The sequence below is a fragment of the Diaphorina citri genome, unplaced genomic scaffold (assembly GCF_000475195.1).
Source record: "Diaphorina citri unplaced genomic scaffold, Diaci psyllid genome assembly version 1.1 scaffold26, whole genome shotgun sequence".
Classification (NCBI taxonomy): Eukaryota; Metazoa; Arthropoda; class Insecta; order Hemiptera; family Psyllidae; genus Diaphorina; species Diaphorina citri.
The window spans coordinates 106,032-129,973 of NW_007377464.1; the positions used below are offsets into that span (position 1 = coordinate 106,032).

The 23,942-nt window shown below is 41.3% G+C and overlaps 2 protein-coding genes across 4 annotated transcripts in view; both read right to left on the reverse strand.

The window, feature by feature from the left end:
- Positions 1–1,777: 1,777 nt before the first annotated feature.
- LOC103510331 (proton-coupled amino acid transporter-like protein CG1139) overlaps positions 1,778–23,942 on the reverse strand; it is a 58,170-nt gene continuing 36,005 nt past the window's right edge. Inside the window, exon 9 of the mRNA XM_026824372.1 lies at positions 1,778–2,058. Coding sequence (XP_026680173.1) covers positions 1,778–2,058 — 281 coding nt within the window. The remainder of the gene's footprint in view (positions 2,059–23,942) is intronic.
- On the reverse strand, positions 4,862–12,132 carry LOC103510209. Of its 3 annotated transcripts, XM_008474858.3 has the most exons (8): positions 11,234–11,353; positions 10,688–10,801; positions 9,894–9,973; positions 7,453–7,477; positions 7,153–7,274; positions 6,469–6,634; positions 6,057–6,133; positions 4,862–5,575 (listed from the first exon to the last, which is right to left on the reverse strand). In XM_008474858.3, exons 3-8 carry the CDS (start codon positions 9,956–9,958, stop codon positions 5,485–5,487), a joined length of 546 nt encoding a protein of 181 aa, XP_008473080.2. In that variant the 5' UTR covers positions 9,959–9,973; positions 10,688–10,801; positions 11,234–11,353; the 3' UTR covers positions 4,862–5,484. The 3 variants fall into 3 exon arrangements, with proteins under 3 accessions (XP_008473080.2, XP_026680242.1, XP_026680236.1); XM_026824441.1 differs by lacking the exon at positions 7,153–7,274 and having other exon boundaries at positions 7,331–7,477; positions 11,234–12,132; XM_026824435.1 differs by lacking the exons at positions 7,153–7,274; positions 7,453–7,477 and adding an exon at positions 9,158–9,304.

The following is a 23,942-nucleotide window of genomic DNA, read 5'->3' on the forward strand; positions in this document are numbered from 1 at the left end:
TTACATATTATAATGTAAATGTAAAAATGTAAATGCAGTTTCTTTGTGTTATTATGTTACAACTTTGGTGCTCACTGCACCATTGTAGGATTTTCCCAATATCTCAATAATCCTGAAATCCAATGTTTACCTATACCATGCTGGCACCGGTCGCTATGCGCATTTATATGTCATAGCTACTCATTTTCCTCGCGGAGCTGAGTTGGCCCTGCAACAGCCAGTCACGGAATCAATCATTTGCAAGATACAAATTTCTTGACCCCGCCGGGAATCGAACCCGGGTCTCCCGCGTGCAAGGTTTTAAGTCCTAAAGCGCGTCGTCAACTTTTTTCCCTAACTCCAACATCGTTCGATCTTATTTACTTTCTTTTTCAAGAGGTTTGATAGAGTGAACTGTAAATTGAAACTTTTGAGTCCTCCTTTTCTCTCTTCGCTTTCGGGACGATAGGACTACCGAACTCAGAACTTCTGAGTGTATTCTTACCGTCCCGAAAGCGAAGAGAGAAGGAGGACATAATACGATTTCTCGTGGCCACCTCTCCGAGAACAAAAAAAAAAATACCTGCTTAGGTTACAGTTCGAACCGAGCGGGATTGAAACCGCTTGACTCCAACCTAACTGGATTGACATCAAACGTGCCAGAAGGCGTGCTCAAGTCAAGAGTTCGACGTAACGCCCGGTTTTACCTACCTCGGTGGTGTAGTGGTCAAGGCGCTCGCCTGATAAACAGGAGGGCGTGGGTTCAATCCCAGCCGAGGTATGGAATTTTATTCTTCTTCTTCTTCGCCTTTTCCCGTGTACACGCGGGATCGGCGTCATTCGTCAGCATCTCACTCAGTCCTAACTAGGGTTTGGCGGTTTGGGCTGACATTTGATTTTGGCTACAAATTTTACGAGTGGATGCCCTTCGCACTCAACCTTTGCTATTTCTTTAGCCTTCTTCTTCGCCTTTTCCCGTGTACACGCGGGATCGCCGTTATTCGTCAGCATCTCACTCAGTCCTAACTAGGGTTTGGGCTGACATTTGATTTTGGCTACAAATTTTACGAGTTGATGCCCTTCGCACTCAACCTTTGCTATTTCTTTAGCAAGGGAAATTCAGGCTATTATACACCCTGTTTAAAGTCCCCCAGCCAGACAATTTGTACCATGAATAGCTAATTTACTTTGTCTTCCTCAGGTGTTATCGTGGAACACAGCTCCACAAGCTGCGACTGCGAGAAGCACCATGACGATCACGTCTACACGAACAACAACAATAACGTCGACACTCTGACTGCCATCGAGTACCATTCCGAATCCGCCAAGCACTCAATGAGCCACAAACCCTCAGAAGAACCGACCAGTGAGTCCTCCATAGCTCATGAGAACATCATGGCTGACATGGAAGACCAGACGTCCCAGACAGAGAATATTCCCACGAACCCCCAGACAGAGGACCAAGATACCCCCGGAGAAACGACATCCCAGGAGTGGCACAAGTTGTACCCTTCGTCACAACCGATGATACCGATGATGACCGAGGGCAAGGCTTTCGAACTGGCCGAGATCTGCCGCGAACACTGTGATGATTTCATGCACGGACGCGTACGTCCCGGTCGTAAATCCAATCAGACCGAGGATAATGGTGAGGATGTCCATCAAGAGCCGCCAGTGGAAGCGACCAAAGTCTCCCTCCTTCTTCCTCACGGCGAGAACACGGTGATGATTTCATGCACGGACGCGTACGTCCCGGTCGTAAACCCAATCAGACCGAGGATAATGGTGAGGATGTCCATCAAGAGCCGCCAGTGGAAGCGACCAAAGTCTCCCTCCTTCTAAACACGGTGATGATTTCATGCACGGACGCGTACGTTCCGGTCGTAAACCCAATCAGACCGAGGATAATGGTGAGGATGTCCATCAAGAGCCGCCAGTGGAAGCGACCAAAGTCTCCTTCCTTCTTCCTCACGGCGATGTCACTCAGGGGAGGAAATATGAGAGCAAGCCCTGTGCTGGAGATGGCACCTACCAGGGAGATGAAGAGACCCAGTCGGGGGATCACTGCGGCGAGGATAACTGGAAAGAGGAAGCATGGAGATTAGACTTCTATCACTATGTGTGTTTTGGTGGCTAAATGGTTAAAGTTCGGGACATATTGAATTCTAAATTTTGAATTTTCCAGCGGATACTCAACAATTTCCAATGGATCACTGAAGTTAAGTAACTGGTCACTCATCCGTTGTTGCTATCCGGATGGGTGATCATCTGGGTAACCGCGTTCTGTTGGATTTTCCCTGCTCTTCTCAGGCTGGGAATCATAGGATCTTTTCCTCAATGGATTTACACTAGTCAACAATTTGTTGAAAATTGGAATTCATACGTTTTTCCTCAGATTTTTTTTTGTGAGAGCCTGTGAATGCTCGCTTCCAAAGAACGATACCTATATAATACATATATTGTAGGAATAGGTATCCCTCAATTTTTCACGTGTACTCCCTATCAATCACCGACAAAGCAATTTGCATCATAAAAGTGGTAGGTATTTATGTTATAAAATCTGTAAAATTCAACCTCGTAGATACAGGGTGAAATGATACATAACTTTTAAAGATACACAACACCCGTCCGGTAGGGCATCCTCTACTTCGGAGCCACCCGGTAATCCATTCTGCTGAGCCGGGTCTGGGTATTTTCCACGCGGTCTACACTATAACAGTCATAATAGTTGACTGAAGTCTATTGCTAGTATGTTGCCATGGTATCCGGCACATAATGTATATGTTACGGTAAATGTAGAAAATTGGTAATTTTGAAAAATTACCGGTGATTCTTCACAATCACCAAACTTGCTGGTAAATGTATCCTGTGAAAAAAAAGATTTTTTTTTAACTGAATTAGTGTCCAAGTAGGCTACCTAATTCTTCTTTACTCGAATTTCGGTTGAGTGGAAGAGATCAATGAATGAAAATACTGTCATAAAGAGGTGCTCTGTAAGCTCAATGGGGTGGACATCTTGTTCCAAACTGGCAGTCTAACTAAATCAGTACTTAAATAATTTAGGATTTAGACTAATCCCAGACTTCCCTCCACTTTTCCAGGCAACGTAGACAAGGCCGCCAAAATCCAGGACAAAGTCCTCTGGAACAATGTACTCAACAAGGCAGAAGGTGTTCGGGTTAAAGACGACAAGGAGAAAATCAAAAAGTCCATCAAGCGAGTCGAAGATCGGAAGAAGAAGTCCGAGAAGAAGTGGAAGGAAAGGATAGAGCACACGCAGAAGCAAATGGAGAGCCGACAGAAGAAGCGAAAGGAAAATCTCAAGTCGAGGAAAGACCAGAAGATCAAGAAGAAGATTAAGAAGTCGATCAAGAAGGGACGGACACTGCCCGGAGTGAACAATAAGTGAAGAGGGAGCCATGGAAACATTGTGATAAAATGGGACTTTGTCCTGGACCTTGATGAGTTTAAATTTGGATTAAGTTGAACAAATGGATTAATTTGATTGTAGATAAAGATTGGGAAGCCAGAGGTAAAATGACTTATTGGTCAAATAACCTGACATTTGCAGAAACAAACACTACTGAGGTACTGAGCCAGCCTAGTTTGCTTGGTTGGTAGCGCGTCTGCCTTGTAAGTGCTATGCCATGGGTTCCATTCCCGCCCGGGGCGGATTTTATCCTGATGGGTCATGGGGTAATGTTCGTTCTCGGAACGGCTGGCTTTCTCCTATCCTGTCTTCCTTCTCTCTTCGATTTCGGGACGATAAGACCTTAGCAGTTACAGTTCCCTCTGTCAAACCTCTTAAAAAAACTACTGTACGAAGCTACTATAACCTGTGGAATGTTGAAGGTGCATTGAACCTACAATTTGGTTCAATCTATTCTCCTAACTGGATGATCCAAGTTTAAACTTTGTGTGTCCCGGGGCATACTAGGCGATACAGTTATAAAAGGGTCCATTACTGTGGAAGTTTCGTTCTGGACGAGCCTTCTGAGACATTACCATTTCACTGACTATTTAAATTAATAAAATCTTCTGTATGTAAACCTGGTTGTAAAAGTATACATCTATAAATTTTTAAAAAAAAAAAAAAAAAAAAAAAAAAAAAAACAAGCGGGGCCCGTCCCTCCGGGAATTTTTCGATCTTGGTTAAAGAAAATCAGTATATATGTACCTACCTATTTTATTTAATATTCAGTTTTTATTATTTTTGATTTGATTTTTTGATTTTACTTTCTGTAATGATTTAAAATCAAGACTAGAGGCCCGTTCTCCTTTATTCCCAATATATTGTTTAAGTCACCCATCCATTTATTGGCCTTGTTCGGCGTAGCTTAACATAGGTGACGCTAAAATCGGTCTTAAATGATCGACTGAAGTGTTATCTAAAACTTTCTCTCTTTGAGTTCATAGGTCGTCGCGACAAATTTCAAGATTAGAGCTCATTTGTGTGAGAAAATGTGAAAAAAATCCCCCAAAAACCAGTTTTTTTTGGTTTTTTGGCTTTATGGTTTTCTGGACAAAATTTGCACCACCATTTTCGTGATCCTGGTAAAAAGACCTTTAATTTGATATATAGGTCGACCAGGTTTGGATAAGTCCTTCTATGGGGACAGACAGACAGACAGACAGACAGACAGACCGACACCGAAGCGAATACAATAGTCCGTCCACTATACCTTTTATTATTAGTAATAATAAAGGAAGGACGGACTAAAAATCATTTGAAGTGACTTATTTATTGATACATGTGTATTTGGGCTACATAAATTAAGTAGACCTTGTTTATACTATTATACACATGGCCTTGATGCTTAGCGTGTAAATAAATAAATAAAATAATAATATTAAAATAAAGGGAGGGAAATATTACAACTGATGAATAATTTATACCGTTGATGTTTTAATATTTTTACAGTAATGTTAATAAATGACACTACATTATAGGAAAGGAAAACAACTGTTCTTTAATTTTATTGAAGAAAGTAATTTTTTCATTTAGTTCTCTTTAATTTTGTCAATTTATGAAATGGGATCTTTTTGAAGCTAATCTTTAGCTTGAGACGTTAAGAGCTAGGTCGCGGGTTCGATTCCCACCCAGGTCGAACTTTATTCTGTGCAGATAAGGTTCGTTCTCGGAAGGGCTGGCTTTCTCCTATCCTGTCCCCTTTTCTACTTCGAGATGATAAGAGCTCCGTTGTAACAGTTTCCTACATCAAGCATATTTTTTATCCTGAACGGCTGGCTTTCTCCTATCCTGTCTTCCTTCTCTCTTCGATTTCGAGAGAATGAGACCCTATCAGTTACAGTTCCTTCTATCAAACGTCTTAAAATAAAAGATAAGAATAATATAAATAAAAAAAAATGTCCTCCATTCACAAGCCCTCTATACGGTCAGATTGAAATAGTGTGGTTTTATTGGCTCATGGCGAGGTTAACTGGTTTAACACCTCTTGAGGTTAACTGGTTAACTCTTAAACCGGCTGACCCCTGGGTTGACCCTTAACCTCGCTGTTGTTGGGTTTTCTTCAAAGTGTCAACATCTTGACGAGTTTCGTTCACTTTTGAGATTAAACCCTCGATGGCGTGTTGTCTGTAAAGAAAAAACGAAGAGGGGGCATGGTTAGTTGAGTGGTAACGTCCTTGCTTGCCATGCAGAAGGTATCGGGTTCGATGTCCAACATCATTAAAAAAAAAAAAATCAAACAAATATGGGTTTGAAAAAAGTTGAACTTGTTTTTCAATTGCAGATAATTCAACAGTTACTTTCTGGTCCTCTTGTTTTAACCCAGGATCTTTTCTGTGTTGTCGTTGTCGCCCATCTCAAGAAGCAAACTACGGGATGGATGGGCATACTATGACTGCATGACACATCATACGAGTCTAATGGTGCGTTCCTACTAACTCGGCATGATCTGTTTCTTTGTTTAAATAGCAAAATATCATGCCAATCAGCAAATGCTAAGTGAGTGGAAACGTAACGCTGCTGTTCTTTTGTTTGCTATGAAATAACGGGGATGAAAATTTTTGACTCCCCTGAACTCGGGATTCGAACCTGTGGACCGTGTACTTACACTTCGTTGAGGATTTCCTTCAGGACTTTCTCCTTGTTGGGATTCAAGTGTAGACTATCAGGACTGTTCACCTCTCTCTGAAATGACAGAAGATAAGCAATTTCAATTGTGTTAAGCATAAATCTTCTTCTTTTTCTTTGCCTTTTCCTGTGTACAGACTGGGTCGGCGTTTTTAGGCAGCCTCTCAGTCCTAACTAGGGTGATTGCTTTGGGGCTGACATTTGGTTTAGGCTAGAAATTTTAAGAGTGGATGTCCTTTGCACTCAACCTGGGCTTTTTCTTTAGCAAGGGAAATTCAGGCTGGTATACTCCCTGTTTAAAGTCCTCCAGCCAGACTAAGTTGGTATACTCCCTGTTTAACGTCCCCCAGCTAGACATGGCTGCTGACTTAACTACCGACACTATCTCTTACCTCGTTGATAAGCTTGGCTTGATCCTCGATATTTCGTATCTCATTCAGCTGCTGACTCAGTTTGTCCACTCGGCTCTGGTAGGCCTCGAGTTTGTTCTTGAAGTATTTCTCTTCGACTGGATCAGCATTGCATTTGCTGTACACATCAATCAGCACGTGCTGACATCTGGGAAATGATATAAAGTAAGCTAGGTATAAATGTCAAAAGAGGGAAAATGGATCCTTATTTTTACACAGTCTTCTTCTTTTTCTTCGCCTTTTCTCGTGTACAGACGGGGTCGGCGCCTCTCAATCAGCATTAACAACGGTGATTCGATTGGGCTGACATTTGGTTTTGGCTACAAAATTTTACGAGTAAATGCCTTTCGCACGCAACCGTTGCTATTTAGTTTCTGGATGAACAAGTGAGAAGAAAGAAAGGGAGGTATAGTGGAGGGGATGAGGATGGAGGAAAAAGAGGGAGAAGAGGAAAGAGAGAGATTCAAAGTGTAAGGTATTGACAAATTCATAAGCAAGAGAAAGAAATGGTGGAATCACAAATAGTGAAACAGAAAGAAAGGAAAAATGTCTTCGCAAGGGAAATTCAGACTGGTAAACTCCCTGTTTAAAGTCCCCCAGTCAGACTTCGTTATCTTACTTTTATTTATTTAATACACTTTATTGACAGTGTCGGCTAAGACTTACTTGACCATTAGTTCTTCATGTCTCTCGTTAATGTCTTCGTATTTGTCCGCTAGTTTCTCTGCTGTCTCCTTGCATTCACTCTGTATCTTGGTGTATTCATCTATCTTTTTCAGTACATCCGCCTCCATTTTCTTCAGCGGTTTAATACACTTTATTGACAATGTCGGCTAAGACTTACTTGACCATTAGTTCTTCATGTCTCTCGTTAATGTCTTCGTATTTGTCCGCTAGTTTCTCCGCTGTCTCCTTGCATTCACTCTGTATCTTGGTGTATTCATCTACCTTCTTTAGTACATCCGCCTCCATTTTCTTCAGCGAGTTTACTCTGAAAATAGAGAAACAGTTAAATAAGTAATTATTACTGAATTAATAAAATATATCAAAGTACTTTAATTAGGGATCAACATTTATGATAAGCTAGTGTGTGGTAATTGTTGTTGTTGTTTACTAATGCAAAGGAATTGATTATTATGTCATTTTCCTAATGACGCATCTTGCCATGTTTATATTGCTCATTTGGCACCACCCGGTAATGGTAATAATTGTTAAAGCAATAAAAATTTCGGCCAGCCTAGTTATCTAGGAAGGTAGTGCGTCTGCCTTGTAAGAGCTAGGCCGCGGGTTCGAGTCAACCAATACTTTCAACGACCTACCTAGAGAAGGTTCCCTGTGAGGGTCATAGAAAGTCAAGAAGAATTAATAGTTTTGAGAACACAGCCTGTTTTGCAGGTTTGCACTGAAGAAAGAACTATAGCGTTGCCAGACATTGCATTGGTCCTTGCAAATGTCCTTGACAAAAAAAAAACGTCCAAATTGGCAACATTGGTCCATACCCAACCGCGCAGTTGAGGAGAAACTACGTTTTCTAGGTCACTTTATGTCCTTTGACAAGGTGAAATTTCCTATAAACTTTCTTTGAATTGCTTTCAAGGTTACTTTCTATTACTAAAGTATAGCGAAGTTATTTCCCCAACCGCGTAGTTGAGGAGAAACTACGTTTTCAAGGTCACTTTTTGTCCTTTGACAAGGTGAAATTTCCTATAAACTTTCTTTGAATTGCTTTCAAGGTTACTTTCTATTACTAAAGTATAGCGAAGTTATTATAGTAATGAGAAAGTATTTCAATCGGTCCAATTTTTTTGTTATCATAAAGTGCAAACAAATCTTTGTTTACGTTTTTTCAACAACTTGTGAGCTTTTCAAAACTTTTCTTGTAAACCAACCAGCATTTTGAAAGCTTTCTCTTACAGTCCGGGCCGGATCACCAAGTGTCAGTCTCTCTTCAGTGCACACCATTACAGAGATGGCAATGGACGGCTCAGGATGGCGGTCTCCTAGGAATTGAGATCTGCGGAAAATGGATCCTTATTTTTACACAGTCTTCTTCTTTTTCTTCTTCTTTTTCTTCGCCTTTTCTCGTGTACAGACGGGGTCGGCGCCTCTCAATCAGCCCTAACAACGGTGATTCGATTGGGCTGACATTTGGTTTTGGCTACAAAATTTTACGAGTAAATGCCTTTCGCACGCAACCGTTGCTATTTTCGTGAGAATATTTACTTTTTAACTTGGGATATACATTGTTGCCAAATTCCATCAAAATTTGCCCAAATTCAATCAAAACAAAAACATAGGTACAAAGAGACAGAATTGTACAGTTGAAATTAACAATGTTGTAGATTTAAAATTGAGAAATTAGTTCACTCTCAATTTAGTTTTAATAAGAGAACATCGTCTCAATTTCAAATTTCCTTCAAAAAGAGCATACTTCTACTCACATGAGCATATTGTGTCTGACCACCATGTTGATCATATGAACTTCGCCATCTTGAAATAGAACCAGGATAGGAAACTCCAGTTCATCACAAGGGAAATTCAGACTGGTATACTCCCTGTTTAAAGTCCCCCAGTCAGACTTCGTTTTCTTACTTTTATTTATTTAATACACTTTATTGACAATGTCGACTACTATAAGACTTACTTGACCATTAGTTCCAATAAGACTTACTTGACCATTAGTTCTTCATGTCTCTCGTTAATGTCTTCGTATTTGTCCGCCAGTTTCTCTGCTGTCTCCTTGCATTCACTCTGTATCTTGGTGTATTCATCTATCTTTTTCAGTACATCCGCCTCCATTTTCTTCAGCGAGTTTACTCTGAAAATAGAAAAACAGTTAAATAAATAATTATTACTGAATTAATAAAATAAAGCAAAGTACTTTAATTAGGGATCAACATTAAATTTATGATAAGCTAGTGTGTGGTAATTGTTGTTGTTGTTGTTGTTGTTTACTAATGCAAAGGAATTGATTATTATGTCATTTTCCTAATGACGCATCTTGCCATGTTTATATTGCTCATTTGGCACCACCCGGTAATGGTAATTGTTAAAGCAATAAAAATTTCGGCCAGCCTAGTTAGCTAGGAAGGTAGTGCGTCTGCCTTGTAAGCACTAGGCCGCGGGTTCGATTCCCGCCCGGGGCGGATTTTATCCTGAACGGACAATGTTCGTTCTCGAAACGGTTGGCTTTCTCCTATCCTGTCTTCCTTCTCTCTTCGATTTCGGGACGAGAAGACCGCGGGTTCGATTCCCGCCCGGGGCGGATTTCATCCTGAACGGACAATGTTCGTTCTCGAAACGTCTGGCTTTCTCCTATCCTGTCTTCCTTCTCTCTTCGATTTCGGGACGAGAAGACCTTAGCAGTTACAGTTCCCTCTATCAAACCCCTTGAAAAAAAAACTTACTTTTCAATCATGTTCTGGGACGCTAGGTCCAACTGGGGTAAGATTTGTTGCATCAGAAGTTCCATATTTTTCGAGTAGATCTGAAATCAAAAATGTCGTTTAGACTTCAAAAGTTTAGAATTTAGACGATGAGTTTTTTGTTTTTAGCATAGCACACTTAAATGGTTAGGTTCATGGAAAAATCTGACTAAAGCCAGGAAAATTCTAACTGTCTGTAAGTCTTTTACCAAGCCAGCCCAGTTAGTTTGGAAGTTGGAAGTCATCTAGATCGCGGGTTCGATTCCCGTAAGGGGCCTAGTTTATCCTTTATGGTTCGTTCTCGGAACGGCCGGCTTTGTTAGCAGAGCACACTTAAATGGTTAGGTTCATGGAAAAATCTGACTAAAGCCAGGAAAATTCTAACTGCCTGTAAGTCTTTTACCTAGCCAGCCCAGTTAGTTTTGAAGTTGGAAGTCATCTAGATCGCGGGTTCGATTCCCGTAAGGGGCCTAGTTTATCCTTTATGGTTCGTTCTCGGAACGGCCGGCTTTACCCTACCCTGGTCTTCTTTTCCATTCGATCTCGGTACGATAAGGTCTCAGTTTTGACAGTCCCCTCTATCCAAAAAAAACAAGTGATTTTTTTTTTTTTTCATGAAATAGAATAGATATACCTTGTTTATCCTGCCAAATATGCCTTGCCTTTACCATATATGCCAGAAATAAATCATGAAATAGAATAGATATACCTTGTTTATCCTGCCAAATATGCCTTGCCTTTACCATATATGCCAGAAATAAATGAAATATGGTTACCTCTTTAATTTCCTCATCCGTGAAGCTGGCATTATGGTCTATCTTGAGGAGAGGGATATTATCACACACATCCAGCAGGTTGGCCACGTAGCTGGCGTAGTTCTCAGTCTTTCTCTGAAATAGAGGAAGCAAAGAGAGAATAACAATCAATAACAATCTATTGATGAGCTGCCCAAAGTTTGGGTTGCCATATGACACAGCACACTACTCAAACAGAATTGGTATATTCTGTTAAAATCAAATTGTTGAGTTTATCTGTAAGCTCCAAGGCTAACGTATGAACCTCGCTTCCCCTACTATACAGTGTTGCCGATACCAACTACTATACAGTGTTGCCAAACTCAACACAATTAGGGGAAGGTAGCACAATATGGAACCCCTATACATACCGTTCCAGTAATGTTGAGTTTATCCGTAAGCTCCAAGCCTAACGTATGAACCTCGCTTCCCCTACCATACATTGTTGCCGATACGAACTACTATACAGTGTCGCCAAACTCAACACAATCAGGGGAAGGTAGCACAATATGGAACCCCTATACATACCGTTCCAGTAATGTTGAGCTTATCGGAGAGTTCTTCTTCCAAGCCTGAAGTATGAACCTCGCTGCCCTTACTATACAGTGTTGCCGAGACGAACTACGATACAGTGTTGCCAAACTCAACACAATCAGGGGAAGGTAGCACAATATGGAACCCCTATACATACCGTTCCAGTAATGTTGAGCTTATCGGAGAGTTCTTCTTCCAAGCCTGAAGTATGAACCTCGCTGCCCTTACTATACAGTGTTGCCGAGACGAACTACGATACAGTGTTGCCAAACTCAACACAATCAGGGGAAGGTAGCACAATATGGAACCCCTATACATACCGTTCCAGTAATGTTGAGCTTATCGGAGAGTTCTTCTTCCAAGCCTGAAGTATGAACCTCGCTGCCCTTACTATACAGTGTTGCCGAGACGAACTACGATACAGTGTTGCCAAACTCAACACAATCAGGGGAAGGTAGCACAATATGGAACCCCTATACATACCGTTCCAGTAATGTTGAGCTTATCGGAGAGTTCTTCTTCCAAGCCTGAAGTATGAACCTCGCTGCCCTTACTATACAGTGTTGCCGAGACGAACTACGATACAGTGTTGCCAAACTCAACACAATCAGGGGAAGGTAGCACAATATGGAACCCCTATACATACCGTTCCAGTAATGTTGAGCTTATCGGAGAGTTCTTCTTCCAAGCCTGAAGTATGAACCTCGCTGCCCTTACTATACAGTGTTGCCGAGACGAACTACGATACAGTGTTGCCAAACTCAACACAATCAGGGGAAGGTAGCACAATATGGAACCCCTATACATACCGTTCCAGTAATGTTGAGCTTATCGGAGAGTTCTTCTTCCAAGCCTGAAGTATGAACCTCGCTGCCCTTACTATACAGTGTTGCCGAGACGAACTACGATACAGTGTTGCCAAACTCAACACAATCAGGGGAAGGTAGCACAATATGGAACCCCTATACATACCGTTCCAGTAATGTTGAGCTTATCGGAGAGTTCTTCTTCCAAGCCTGAAGTATGAACCTCGCTGCCCTTACTATACAGTGTTGCCGAGACGAACTACGATACAGTGTTGCCAAACTCATTTGAAGGCAATAATATGATTTTTATTTATTTATTTACACGCTAAGCAGCAAGGCCATGTGTGAAATAATATGATTTTATTTATTCAGAACCAAAGTTCTAAATGTGCCTAAAAACTGGCCTTTCCTCCTCTTTTTTCTTGTTATTTGATAGGGGCTATTGTTCTGAACAAATCTCAAACACAAAAAGCCCACTCCGAGGCTTAGGTGTAGGGGCGAACAGCCCTAAAGGATGGGTTAAGCTACTAGGAATCTCCTGGGGAAACATTCTGTTTCTTGTATGTTATATTCGTATGTAGATAGAATTCAGTCTTTGATTCGAGATTTCACACATGTCAATGTTTTTAGCTTGGTTAAGGATCAATTTCATTTGTAATAAGAACTCTACGAAAATTATGAGGAAAGTTGTGTCTTCGAATTGGGGCTCTTTTTATCGAGTCAGTTCTAGATTGAGCCTCTAGTTACCTTCATCAGCATCCGCCAGTGCTATCAGTTGATCTACCAGAGGAAGCTTGACTATATGCACACCCGACTTGTGGAAACAGAAATATCTGCAAAATTAAAATCAAAATTAAGAAAAAGGGTAAAATTATGAAATCACAAGTCAAATTATAATAAATTAGCTGTGGTAGAGGGGTAGGGCCTTTTCACAACTTCTGTGGATATTACAGGATTCACAGGCATCACATCATTACTAAGTGCCTCCTTTGCAATTAATTCAATTCAATAATCCTTTGACACTGGTAATGCCGCCACCCGATTAAAGTAGCTGCTCAAGTATCCTTACGAGGCCAAGTGAGCCTCGAATTCCAACACGACAAAACTTAGTCACTAACGGGAATCGAACCTGAGACCTTCGGTGTAAAAGTCCAGTGTGATACCCACTCGGGCACGGAAATTAAAAGAGAAATTTATCTGGAGAGAGCAACCTCTGTGGCCGAGTGGATCGTACTAAGCTTGCACAGCGGAGGTCCCGGGTTCAATTCCTGGCAGAGTCGAAGTTTTTCCGGCTCTCAGTTTCACCGCAAACAAGTCAGTTCGATTTTTAGCTAAATTCCCTTTAGGGATTAACTCAGTGGCGTAGCGTGTATGTATGGTGTGTATGGCGGCCATACAAAAGTTCACTCTAATGCCCATAAAATATATTAATGGCATGTACTGTGATGGGACTTGGTAGACCTGTGCATGAGCCCTACACTTGACAACATCATTAAAAAAAAAAAAATCAAACAAATATGGGTTTGAAAAAAGTTGAACTTGTTTTTCAATTGCAGATAATTCAACAGTTACTTTCTGGTCCTCTTGTTTTAACCCAGGATCTTTTCTGTGTTGTCGTTGTCGCCCATCTCAAGAAGCAAACTACGGGATGGATGGGCATACTATGACTGCATGACACATCATACGAGTCTAATGGTGCGTTCCTACTAACTCGGCATGATCTGTTTCTTTGTTTAAATAGCAAAATATCATGCCAATCAGCAAATGCTAAGTGAGTGGAAACGTAACGCTGCTGTTCTTTTGTTTGCTATGAAATAACGGGGATGAAAATTTTTGACTCCCCTGAACTCGGGATTCGAACCTGTGGACCGTGTACTTACACTTCGTTGAGGATTTCCTTCAGGACTTTCTCCTTGTTGGGATTCAAGTGTAGACTATCAGGACTGTTCACCTCTCTCTGAAATGACAGAAGATAAGAAATTTCAATTGTGTTAATCATAACGTAAATCTTCTTCTTTTTCTTCGCCTTTTCCTGTGTACAGACGGGGTCGGCGTTTTTCGTCAGTCTCTCAATCAGTCCTAACTAGGGTGATTGCTTTGGGGCTGACATTTGGTTTAGGCTAGAAATTTTAAGAGTGGATGTCCTTTGCACTCAACCTGGGCTTTTTCTTTAGCAAGGGAAATTCAGGCTGGTATACTCCCTGTTTAAAGTCAATTTCAATTGTGTTAAGCATAAATCTTCTTCTTTTTCTTTGCCTTTTCCTGTGTACAGACTGGGTCGGCGTTTTTAGGCAGCCTCTCAGTCCTAACTAGGGTGATTGCTTTGGGGCTGACATTTGGTTTTGGCTAAAAAATTTTAAGAGTGGATGTCCTTCGCACTCAACCTGGGCTTTTTCTTTAGCAAGGGAAATTCAGGCTGGTATACTCCCTGTTTAAAGTCCCCCAGCCAGACATGGCTGCTGACTTAACTACCGACACTATCTCTTACCTCGTTGATAAGCTTGGCTTGATCCTCGATATTTCGTATCTCATTCAGCTGCTGACTTAACTATACTATCTCTTACTCCAGCCAGACTAAGTTGGTATACTCCCTGTTTAACGTCCCCCAGCTAGACATGGCTGCTGACTTAACTACCGACACTATCTCTTACCTCGTTGATGGCTTGATCCTCGATATTTCGTATCTCATTCAGCTGCTGACTTAACTATACTATCTCTTACCTCGCTTAAGTGTCTGGATGAACAAGTGAGAAGAAAGAAAGGGAGGTATGGTGGAGGGGAGGAGGATGAAGGAGAGGAAAGAGAGAGATTTGAAGTGTAAGGTATTGACAAATTCATAAGCAAGAGAAAGAAATGGTGGAATCACAAATAGTGAAACAGAAAGAAAGGAAAAATGTCTTCTCTTCTGTTTGCTGCAAATTTCCAATCTGTTTTGATTTTCTCTTCTTTTTACAGCTTCAAAAGCAGTCAAAAAAGGTCCCAACTTTGCTGACTCAGTTTGTCCACTCGGCTCTGGTAGGCCTCGAGTTTGTTCTTGAAGTATTTCTCTTCGACTGGATCAGCATTGCATTTGCTGTACACATCAATCAGCACGTGCTGACATCTGGGAAATGATATAAAGTAAGCTAGGTATAAATAACCAGTGAGTCCTCCATAGCTCATGAGAACATCATGGCTGACATGGAAGACCAGACGTCCCAGACAGAGGATATTCCCACGAACCCCCAGACAGAGGACCAAGATACCCCCGGGAAAACGACATCCCAGGAGTGGCACAAGTTGTACCCTTCGTCACAACCGATGATACCGATGATGACCGAGGGCAAGGCTTTCGAACTGGCCGAAGCTCTGAAGGAAAAGCGACAGGACAAGACAGGTAAGGGATATCAGATGATTCTTTGATCCTCAACTAACGAACGGAGGCGGGAGGCAGAGTTGATGTGATGTTTCTTAAAATGGGAAGTATTGTGTCCATCTGATGAGGGACATACTACGGGATGGGCATGCTACGACACAGACCACAGGCGTCTAATGTAGCAGTTGTTTCATTACTACGATTCTACGAAATAAAAAGCGCGGTGAAACACTCATCGTGAAAAAAAAAAAAAAAAAAAAAAAATAAGAGGCCGGCAGAGTTGATGTGATGTTTCTTGAAATGGGAAGTATTGTGTCCATCTGATGAGGGACATACTACAGGATGGGCATGCTACGACACAGACCACATGCGTCTAATGTAGCAGTTGTTTCATTACTACGATTCTACGAAATGAAAACACTCATCGTAAAAAAAAAAAAAAAAAAAAAAAAATGTGATGTTTACACCAGATTTTTTTGATTTACCTGGAGATGTTGCCAATATCCGGATGGAGATGTACAGGGTTGCAAAACATCCGGGCCCCCTCTTCATCACTCGAGAGGCCCCCTAGTTTCAACTCGACCACCTCAGTCACGTGCAGACGATAAGGGGCCTGGGACACCGAGCCTACCCCGTGCCAAGTCTCCTGAAGAAATAATCGAACGGAAACGACAACTCGGTTTTAATTTTCAAGCCAGCCTAGTTAGCTTAGTTGGTAGTGCGTCTGCCTTGTAAGCGCTAGGCCGCGGGTTCGATTCCCGCCCGGGGCGGATTCGCACTCTATTAAACTGTCGGTACAATGGAACAACTTGTTCTAAGCTGAGAGTCTAAATAAAGCACTACTTATACTCATCCTTTACCTCATCGGGACGATCGTTTTCAAACAGAACACAATGGTACAGAGTGCCAGTGGAGGTGGCGATGCAAACCAGGGGCGGAGTACAGGGCAGGACGAGAAGGGAGGAAGAATCTTCAGCGTAGTTATCAGACGAGTAGGGTAGGATGGGGAGAGAGCCGGCGTTTTGTGGGGAGAAGCTGAAAGAGAAAGGGGACGTTTTGATATTATTATTGTAGACCAGTGGTTCCGTGTGTAATCAGTGTGGCGTGTAGAACTCACAAAGTTCTAACTTCATCAAAATATGACAAACCACTCGGGAGTTAACTACCAAAAAGAAAAAACAATTTTCAAATACCCCTACGGTACTCTAAAAGGTCCGACCGGACCCAGAATTTCGTGAGTATTGTTCATCAGTGGTTCAGTGATCTACATAGATATCAAACTTTCTTGACTTGGCGGGGCGGAGCGCTACCGCGCTCCTTAATCACTTGGAAAAGTACTCCCGTGGGCCCTCTAAAGCAGCCTATGGAACTCCAAAAGGTCTAATGGAGGAGTTGCAATTGGGAAAATATTATTAATAAAAGGTCGATTCCTACGTAAAAAGTTGTGAAAAATCCAAATGTGAGGTCTTATTATCATTGTTATTTTCCAGAAATGCGTCCCCAATGGTTCACCGTAGACAGCATCCCTTATGATCAGATGTGGCTGGATGACAAGTATTGGCTACCGTTGTTAATACGAGGCGATAGATTCAAGGGGTACTTCTTGTTCGAAGGACAGGAGAAAATTCTCAAATATGATCTGAACAGTCTCTGAAAACTGCCCGAACCTCAGGACTTTCATACCTCCTGTAACTACTTGTTAAAATTACATACTTCCTGTAAATACTTGATGTTAATTTGTTTCTCTCAATGGTCATCCGAAAGAAATGGAGGTGTTGCAATTGGGAAAATATTATTAATAAAAGGTCGATTCCTACGTAAAAAGTTGTGAAAAAAACTCCGAAAAAGTAACTTTAGAAGGTCAAAAATTCAATTTTTAATTGCTGTTCTAATGAAAAAGTTCAAAGAGTTGTGACGTCAGATTTCACATCAAAATGCGCAGAAACGCTTGCGCACGAACAAACGAAGCGGTAGTCATGAATTATGACGTCATCGCCTACGGGAGCGTATGCCGTGATGTCAAACTTCACGATTTACCGGTATTTAGTTGCAATTGGGAAAATATTATTAATAAAAGGTCGACTCCTACGTAAAAAGTTGTGAAAAATCCAAATATGAGGTCAAAACTCCGAAAAAGTAACTTTAGAAGGTCAAAAATTCAATGTTTAATTGCTGTTCTAATGAAAAAGTTCAAAGAGTTGTGACGTCAGATTTCACATCAAAATGCGCAGAAACGCTTGCGCACGAACAAATGAGGTCAAAACTCCGAAAAAGTAACTTTAGAAGGTCAAAAATTCAATTTTTAATTGCTGTTCTTATGAAAAAGTTCAAAGAGTTGTGACGTCAGATTTCACATCAAAATGCGCAGAAACGCTTGCGCACAAACAAACGAAGCGGTAGTCATGAATTATGACGTCATCGCCTACGGGAGCGTATGCCGTGATGTCAAACTTCACGATTTACCGGTATTTTTTAAATCGATTTATCTCGGTATCTAGAAGTCGTAGAAGAAAAAGAAAAGTTGTTGGTCCTCATTTTTCCTGCTCTATGACTTTAAAACATCGCTCAAGTAAGCGCAACTGTTCTATTGGGTATTACACATTTTGATCAAGCAGCCCAAAAGCAGGCATGAGTCAACAAAAATATAAAACAGTTATTTAGCCGAATTAAGGAGACCGGTAAGAGCTCCACCCCGGCAAGTCAAAAAACAGTTGGACAGTTAAAAAATAGGTACCTACCTACGTGTTTATCTTTTAATAGGTGAATAGTTACCAACTTTTGGTGTGCTCTGTATTTATAGCTCAGTGGTGTAGGTAGGTCATTATTGGTGACCCGAGTTTACTTTGAAATGGGGGGGTTTCTCTGAAGAAGTTCCAGAGTGCGGAATTCAGTATGAAGAACTATTCCGGCGCATTTTTAATGGTGAACTGAGTTGTGTCATCAGATATTATGTATTTAGCGGAATACCTTACTTTTGGTAAGCCAAAAATTCAAGAGGACCGTGTAAAAAAGATGAACCCCCCTCCCCCTTTGAAAGCTACGCTACTGGTAGATTGTCCATTAACTGTCCATATTACTACTCACTGCACAGGTATCGTTTGGCCTATACCAAACTACATGCTATTCTTCATCATAAACATGTAGATTAGTCGTTTGTTTACAACCAAATCATCGAATTTTCGGACCATTTCACTGGATAATTTCAGTTGGCAGATCAGTTTCAAGACTTTAGTTGTCCAAATATCCCAGCCTGTAAATTGTGTTGAAAAATTATTAATAAAATTAAATAATGAAACCTTAATCATTTTTTATTCATGCTGTTTTTGTGCTTTCTCATGTTTTCTCTAGGTAAGTGTGAGGACTTCAGTAGGTAGGTAGGTACATACCTATTCAGAGAGGTAATTGCGAAAACAAGCAAATGACTTGAAAAAAACAGCAAATGACTCAAGAATCAAGAAATGTTCATTTTATTCAACATCAATTAGATGAAATAACTGTCTATTTCACCAAAGACTTGACGGAGATTTCACTAATGGATATTATTTGTGGGTTATTGAAAAATCTCTCATTAGTGATTTAGTGAAATCTCCGATTAGTCGCTGGCAAATCTCACCATCAATGTCGTAATTTTTTTTTTACCTGTGTTATATTATGTAATAAGGAGGTCGGTAATACATAAACACAAAATTTTACAGTTGATACCGAGTGAAAAACATTACAAGAACTAAGAAATTGAGGATAGAACATTATCACATGACGATTTATTTTAATATGACATGAAATATAATCAAAAGTTTTACAAAATATGTTAAACAGGATACCTATCGAACTCTAGAACAAAAGAATCGCCTAAAAAACTAGAAAGCACTAGCTGACCCAGAGATAATGAATCTTAGAATGTCAGACCGAAATGTCAAAAAAAGAGAAAAAAAAAACAGTCTCATGCTGACTTTACGTTGGTCCCTTTTTGGACGTTTTTCATGCACTTTTGCACGGAAGTCCAAAGTGCGCTTCAACATGAAACTCTTTGGGAGTAAAACAGCCCGTAAGACAGCTTTGAAAGTTAGCGCGCCTGCCTTGTACCTCGTAGGCGCTAGGTCGTGGGTTCGATTTCCGCCCAGGGCACACTTTATCCTAAACAGATAAGGTTCGTTCTCTGAACGGCTGGCTTTCTCCTATCCTGTCTTCCTTCTCTCTTCGATTTCGGAACGATAAGATCTCCGTTGTTCACAGTTCTTTTGAAATCTCGCCATAATTCGGTGGTGTAGTGGTCAAGGCGCTCGCCTGGTAAACAGGAGGGCGTGGGTTCAATCCCAGCCGAGGTATGGAATTTTATCCTCACCTGTAGTATGCCTCTCATCAGATGGGTGAGAAAAGATACCAAATACTTCCCGTTTAGGTGCTTGGTCAACACGATAACACCAGAAAGTAACCCGTTGAAATATTTGCAATCGAAAAATGAGTACAATTTTTTTTGTCGACGGTGGAGATCGAAGAAGGGACCTTCTGAACTTGGTACTTACGGATCATCTTTTCGGTCAGATAGGTTAAGCGTGATGCTCCCCTTCACATTCTCGCCATACTTGAGGTAGCCGAAAAATCCCATGGACAGCATGAGAGCGATGATGAGAATCGAACCCATGTTCAGAACTCCAAACGACGAGTTGAAGTTCTTCTTCTTTTTCATTTCACGCTGCAGAGGCAGGACCTGGGGGAGAGAAAAGGAGGCATTAGTCGAACGGTCGACCCGCAATTTGAATCCCTCCGTGACGGATTTACCTATACAAATGAAACACTTGACACTTCAGCTGAAGTTCAGTTCTCTCCTTGAGTCCGTTCCGACTTGTTGTTCGGAAAAAAATCGTGTCGAGTGTAGTGGGAACACTCTCATTTAAATTACATTGCCTACAAGACATTCGGGAAAAAAATCGGGTGAAACTCAAGACAAGTGAGAACGGGCTCTTACCCCCTAACAAAGGGAAATTCAATGAGGCTGAATGGCCCAAGATGGGATTCAAGGCCGATCCCTTAGTCCCAAATTTGCTGGATAGCACACGCCAAAGTACACAATAACTAAACATTCTTTTGAAGCTTTCTGGTGACAAAAATCTTCACTCATACACAAAAAGCTCACTTTGAGGCTTAGGTGTAGGGGCAAAAAGCCCTAAAGGATGGGTTGAGCTTATACGAATCTACGAAAATCTTCACTTACCAAAGCAATGCCTTCGAAAGCGAAGATGACCGTCCCGAAGAAGAGAGGAATCTGCTGAATATGGCCCACGTAGTTTCTCGTGGAAATCGGATTGAACTACACAAATGGGACACTTGACACTTCAGCTGAAGTTCAGTTCTCTCCTTGAGCCTGTTCCGACTTGTTGTTCGGAAAAAAATCGTGTCGTGTGTAGTGGGAACACTCTCATTTAAATTACATTGCCTACGGGACATTCGGGGAAAAAATCGGGCGAAACTCAAGACAATTGAGAACGGGCTCTTACCCCCTAACAAAGGAAAATTCAATGGGGCTGAATGGCCCAAGATGGGATTCAAGGCCGATCCCTTAGTCCCAAATTTGCTGGATAGCACACGCTAAAGTACACAATAACTACCTAAACATTCTTTTGAAGCTTTCTGGTGACAAAAATCTTCACTCATACACAAAAAGCTCACTTTGAGGCTTAGGTGTTAGGTGTAGGGGTAAAAAGCCCTAAAGGATGGGTTGAGCTTATACGAATCTACGAAAATCTTCACTCACCAAAGCAATGCCTTCGAAAGCGAAGATGACCGTCCCGAAGAAGAGAGGAATCTGCTGAATATGGCCCACGTAGTTTCTCGTGGAAACGGGTGGCAAGTCTTGCAGAATGTAATAGTAGATAGCAGCGATGCCCAAACCCATGATTAAGTTGGCTACGGCCGAGATGGGCGCGATGTATTTGAGATTGCGGATCATGGCTGTGAACAAGATGGGCGCTAACATGATGGCCATGTGATAGTGGAGCTTGTAGTCGATGTCCAGCGCGAGGCAGATCTGAAACAGGAGAGGAATGGGAGAATAAAATGTGTGATATGCTGATATGGCATCCGAAAAGATTCTTCAGGTTGTGGTTATGTACCGGGTTAGGCTTGCTAGAACTGTGGAAAAAAATATGCAAGCATAGCCTAACCCGGTACATAAGCAAAATCTCAGGGCTCACAATTATGTTAAACAAGAGGCGACGAGGCTTCTCTTTTGAAAGAACCCGCTGAAGAGGTGGGACAATGTCTTTTAGAACCCCTTGCTTGTGTCCCAAACCCCCGAAGGTAAATGCATAGGCGTGCTTACTGGAACTTGGGCTGGCGCACTCAGAATTGCAGTGCGCTCAGAGTTTATTTGATTCGATGTAATCACATTCTAATGAAAACGTGTCTGATTCGTGGATTGAAATTCCGAGTCAGAGCTTAAGAGTTCTCGTAGCCCACTTTTACAAAATCCACTAAGATCTCCTATGGCTTACAAGAGTCACAAGTCTTGTAACAAGACTTAAGCGAAACCATTTCGAATCTATTTTTGGCCCATCTCCCCTCATATCAGACGAAACTTGGGATATATTCTGAGTAATGCGGTAAAATTCTAAAAATGTAGCATAAATTGCCAATAATAATGCTGAATCCAAGCAATTATTTGTTCCCAAGAATAAAGATTCGAGAGTTTCATTGTAGTTTTGTCACAACATGACAAGTTGTCACATCAATCAACGTCACATCAACGGGCAATCGAGTCCAATTTATTTTGGGCAAAGGCTCCGGATGGGACATCAGTGCCTAAAAAGACTCAATCAAAGTATTTAGGGCATGTCAGATAACAAATGCTTTATAAGATCACCATTTATAGCTATTGAGATATAAGTATGAGAAGTTGTCACATCAATCAATGTCACATCAACGGGCAATCGAGTCCAATTTATTTTGGGCAAAGGCTCCGGATGGGACATCATTGCCTAAAAAGACTCAATCAAAGTATTTAGGGCATGTCAGATAACAAATGCTTTATAAGATCACCATTTATAGCTATTGAGATATAAGTCATTGAATTATAAGAGATAAGGAAAGATGCTGACGAAATATCAACATGAATCGAGTTCATTGTTTCCTGTCGTCTGCTTTTTCAATTTGTACCTTCATATGAATGAGGTGTCGCGTCTGTGAATGCCCATTTGAGCTTTTTATTGTCAATTAAACTCATACGAGAATTCTGATGCAATTTGAATTGGGTTGTAAGGTGACCTATTTTCTCGGGATGGGACATTAAAAGAAGGCCAAACATCCAAACAAGTTTGCTTTGACCATGTTCATCGAAACGTTTACCTATCTCTCCTCTCCTTAGCGAAGGAAGAGTTTCGAGATAGATTAGGGAGGCAGGTATTTTCCATTCTATTCTCAATCATGCTTTGGATAGCTGCCCACAGCAGCGAAACACGAAAGGGTTAACAAAACATTGTTTTGTCTCCTATGTGTTCATGTTCAAGTACAAAGGCAGGTATTTTCCATTCTATTCTCAAACATGCTTTGGATAGCTGCCCACAGCAGCGAAACACGAAAGGGTTAACAAAACATTGTTTTGTCTCCTATGTGTTCATGTTCAAGTACACGTACCTTCATATGAATGAGGTGTCGCGTCTGTGAATGCCCATTTGAGCTTTTTATTGTTAATTAAATTCATACGAGAATTCTGATGCAATTTGAATTGGGTTGCAAGGTGACCTATTTTCTCGGGATGGGACATTTTTTTCTTTAAAAGAAGGCCAAACAAGTTTGCTTTGACCATGTTCATCGAAACGTTTACCTATCTCTCCTCTCCTTAGCGAAGGAAGAGTTTCGAGATAGATTAGGTTTGGACCAAAAATACCTCTAAAACCTACGGAATTCACAAAATCTGTCCCTAAAATTTTGGTCAACATCTGACAAACTCCACCAGCCACAACGATAGACAAATGACGAGGTTAAGCATCTTTGGGTGTGGTTGGTATTCGGAGAAGTGACCATAGCATGCTGCTGGTTTTTCCCGGTCCCACTCAGGCTTGGTGAGGAGCCGGGTATTGTCGCCAAATGGAGGGTAAAACCGGTCACTAAAAACCTTAGCAGTTAGGTATGCTTTCCCGTTAAACCCTTTTCTAAACCAACATATTCAGGGTTTAGGTACGGATTATAATGGATTTTGTGCGTCAATTTCCCATCCCAAGTAAAATAAATAGCAGTGGTTAACTGCAATACCTGAACAGCAGTGATAGTTACCACAGACCAGATTTCATCAGGTATTGTCTGCTGGTTTTTCCCGGTCCCACTCAGGCTGGGTGAGGAAGCGGGTACTGTCGCCAAATGGAGGGTAAAACCGGTCACTAAAAACCTTAGCAGTTAGGTATGCACTCCCATTAAACCCTTATCTAAACCAACATATTCAGGGTTTAGGTACGGATCATAATGGATTTTGTGGTCAATTTCACATCCCAAGTAAAATAAATAGCAGTGGTTAACTGCAATACCTGAACAGCAGTGATAGTTACCACAG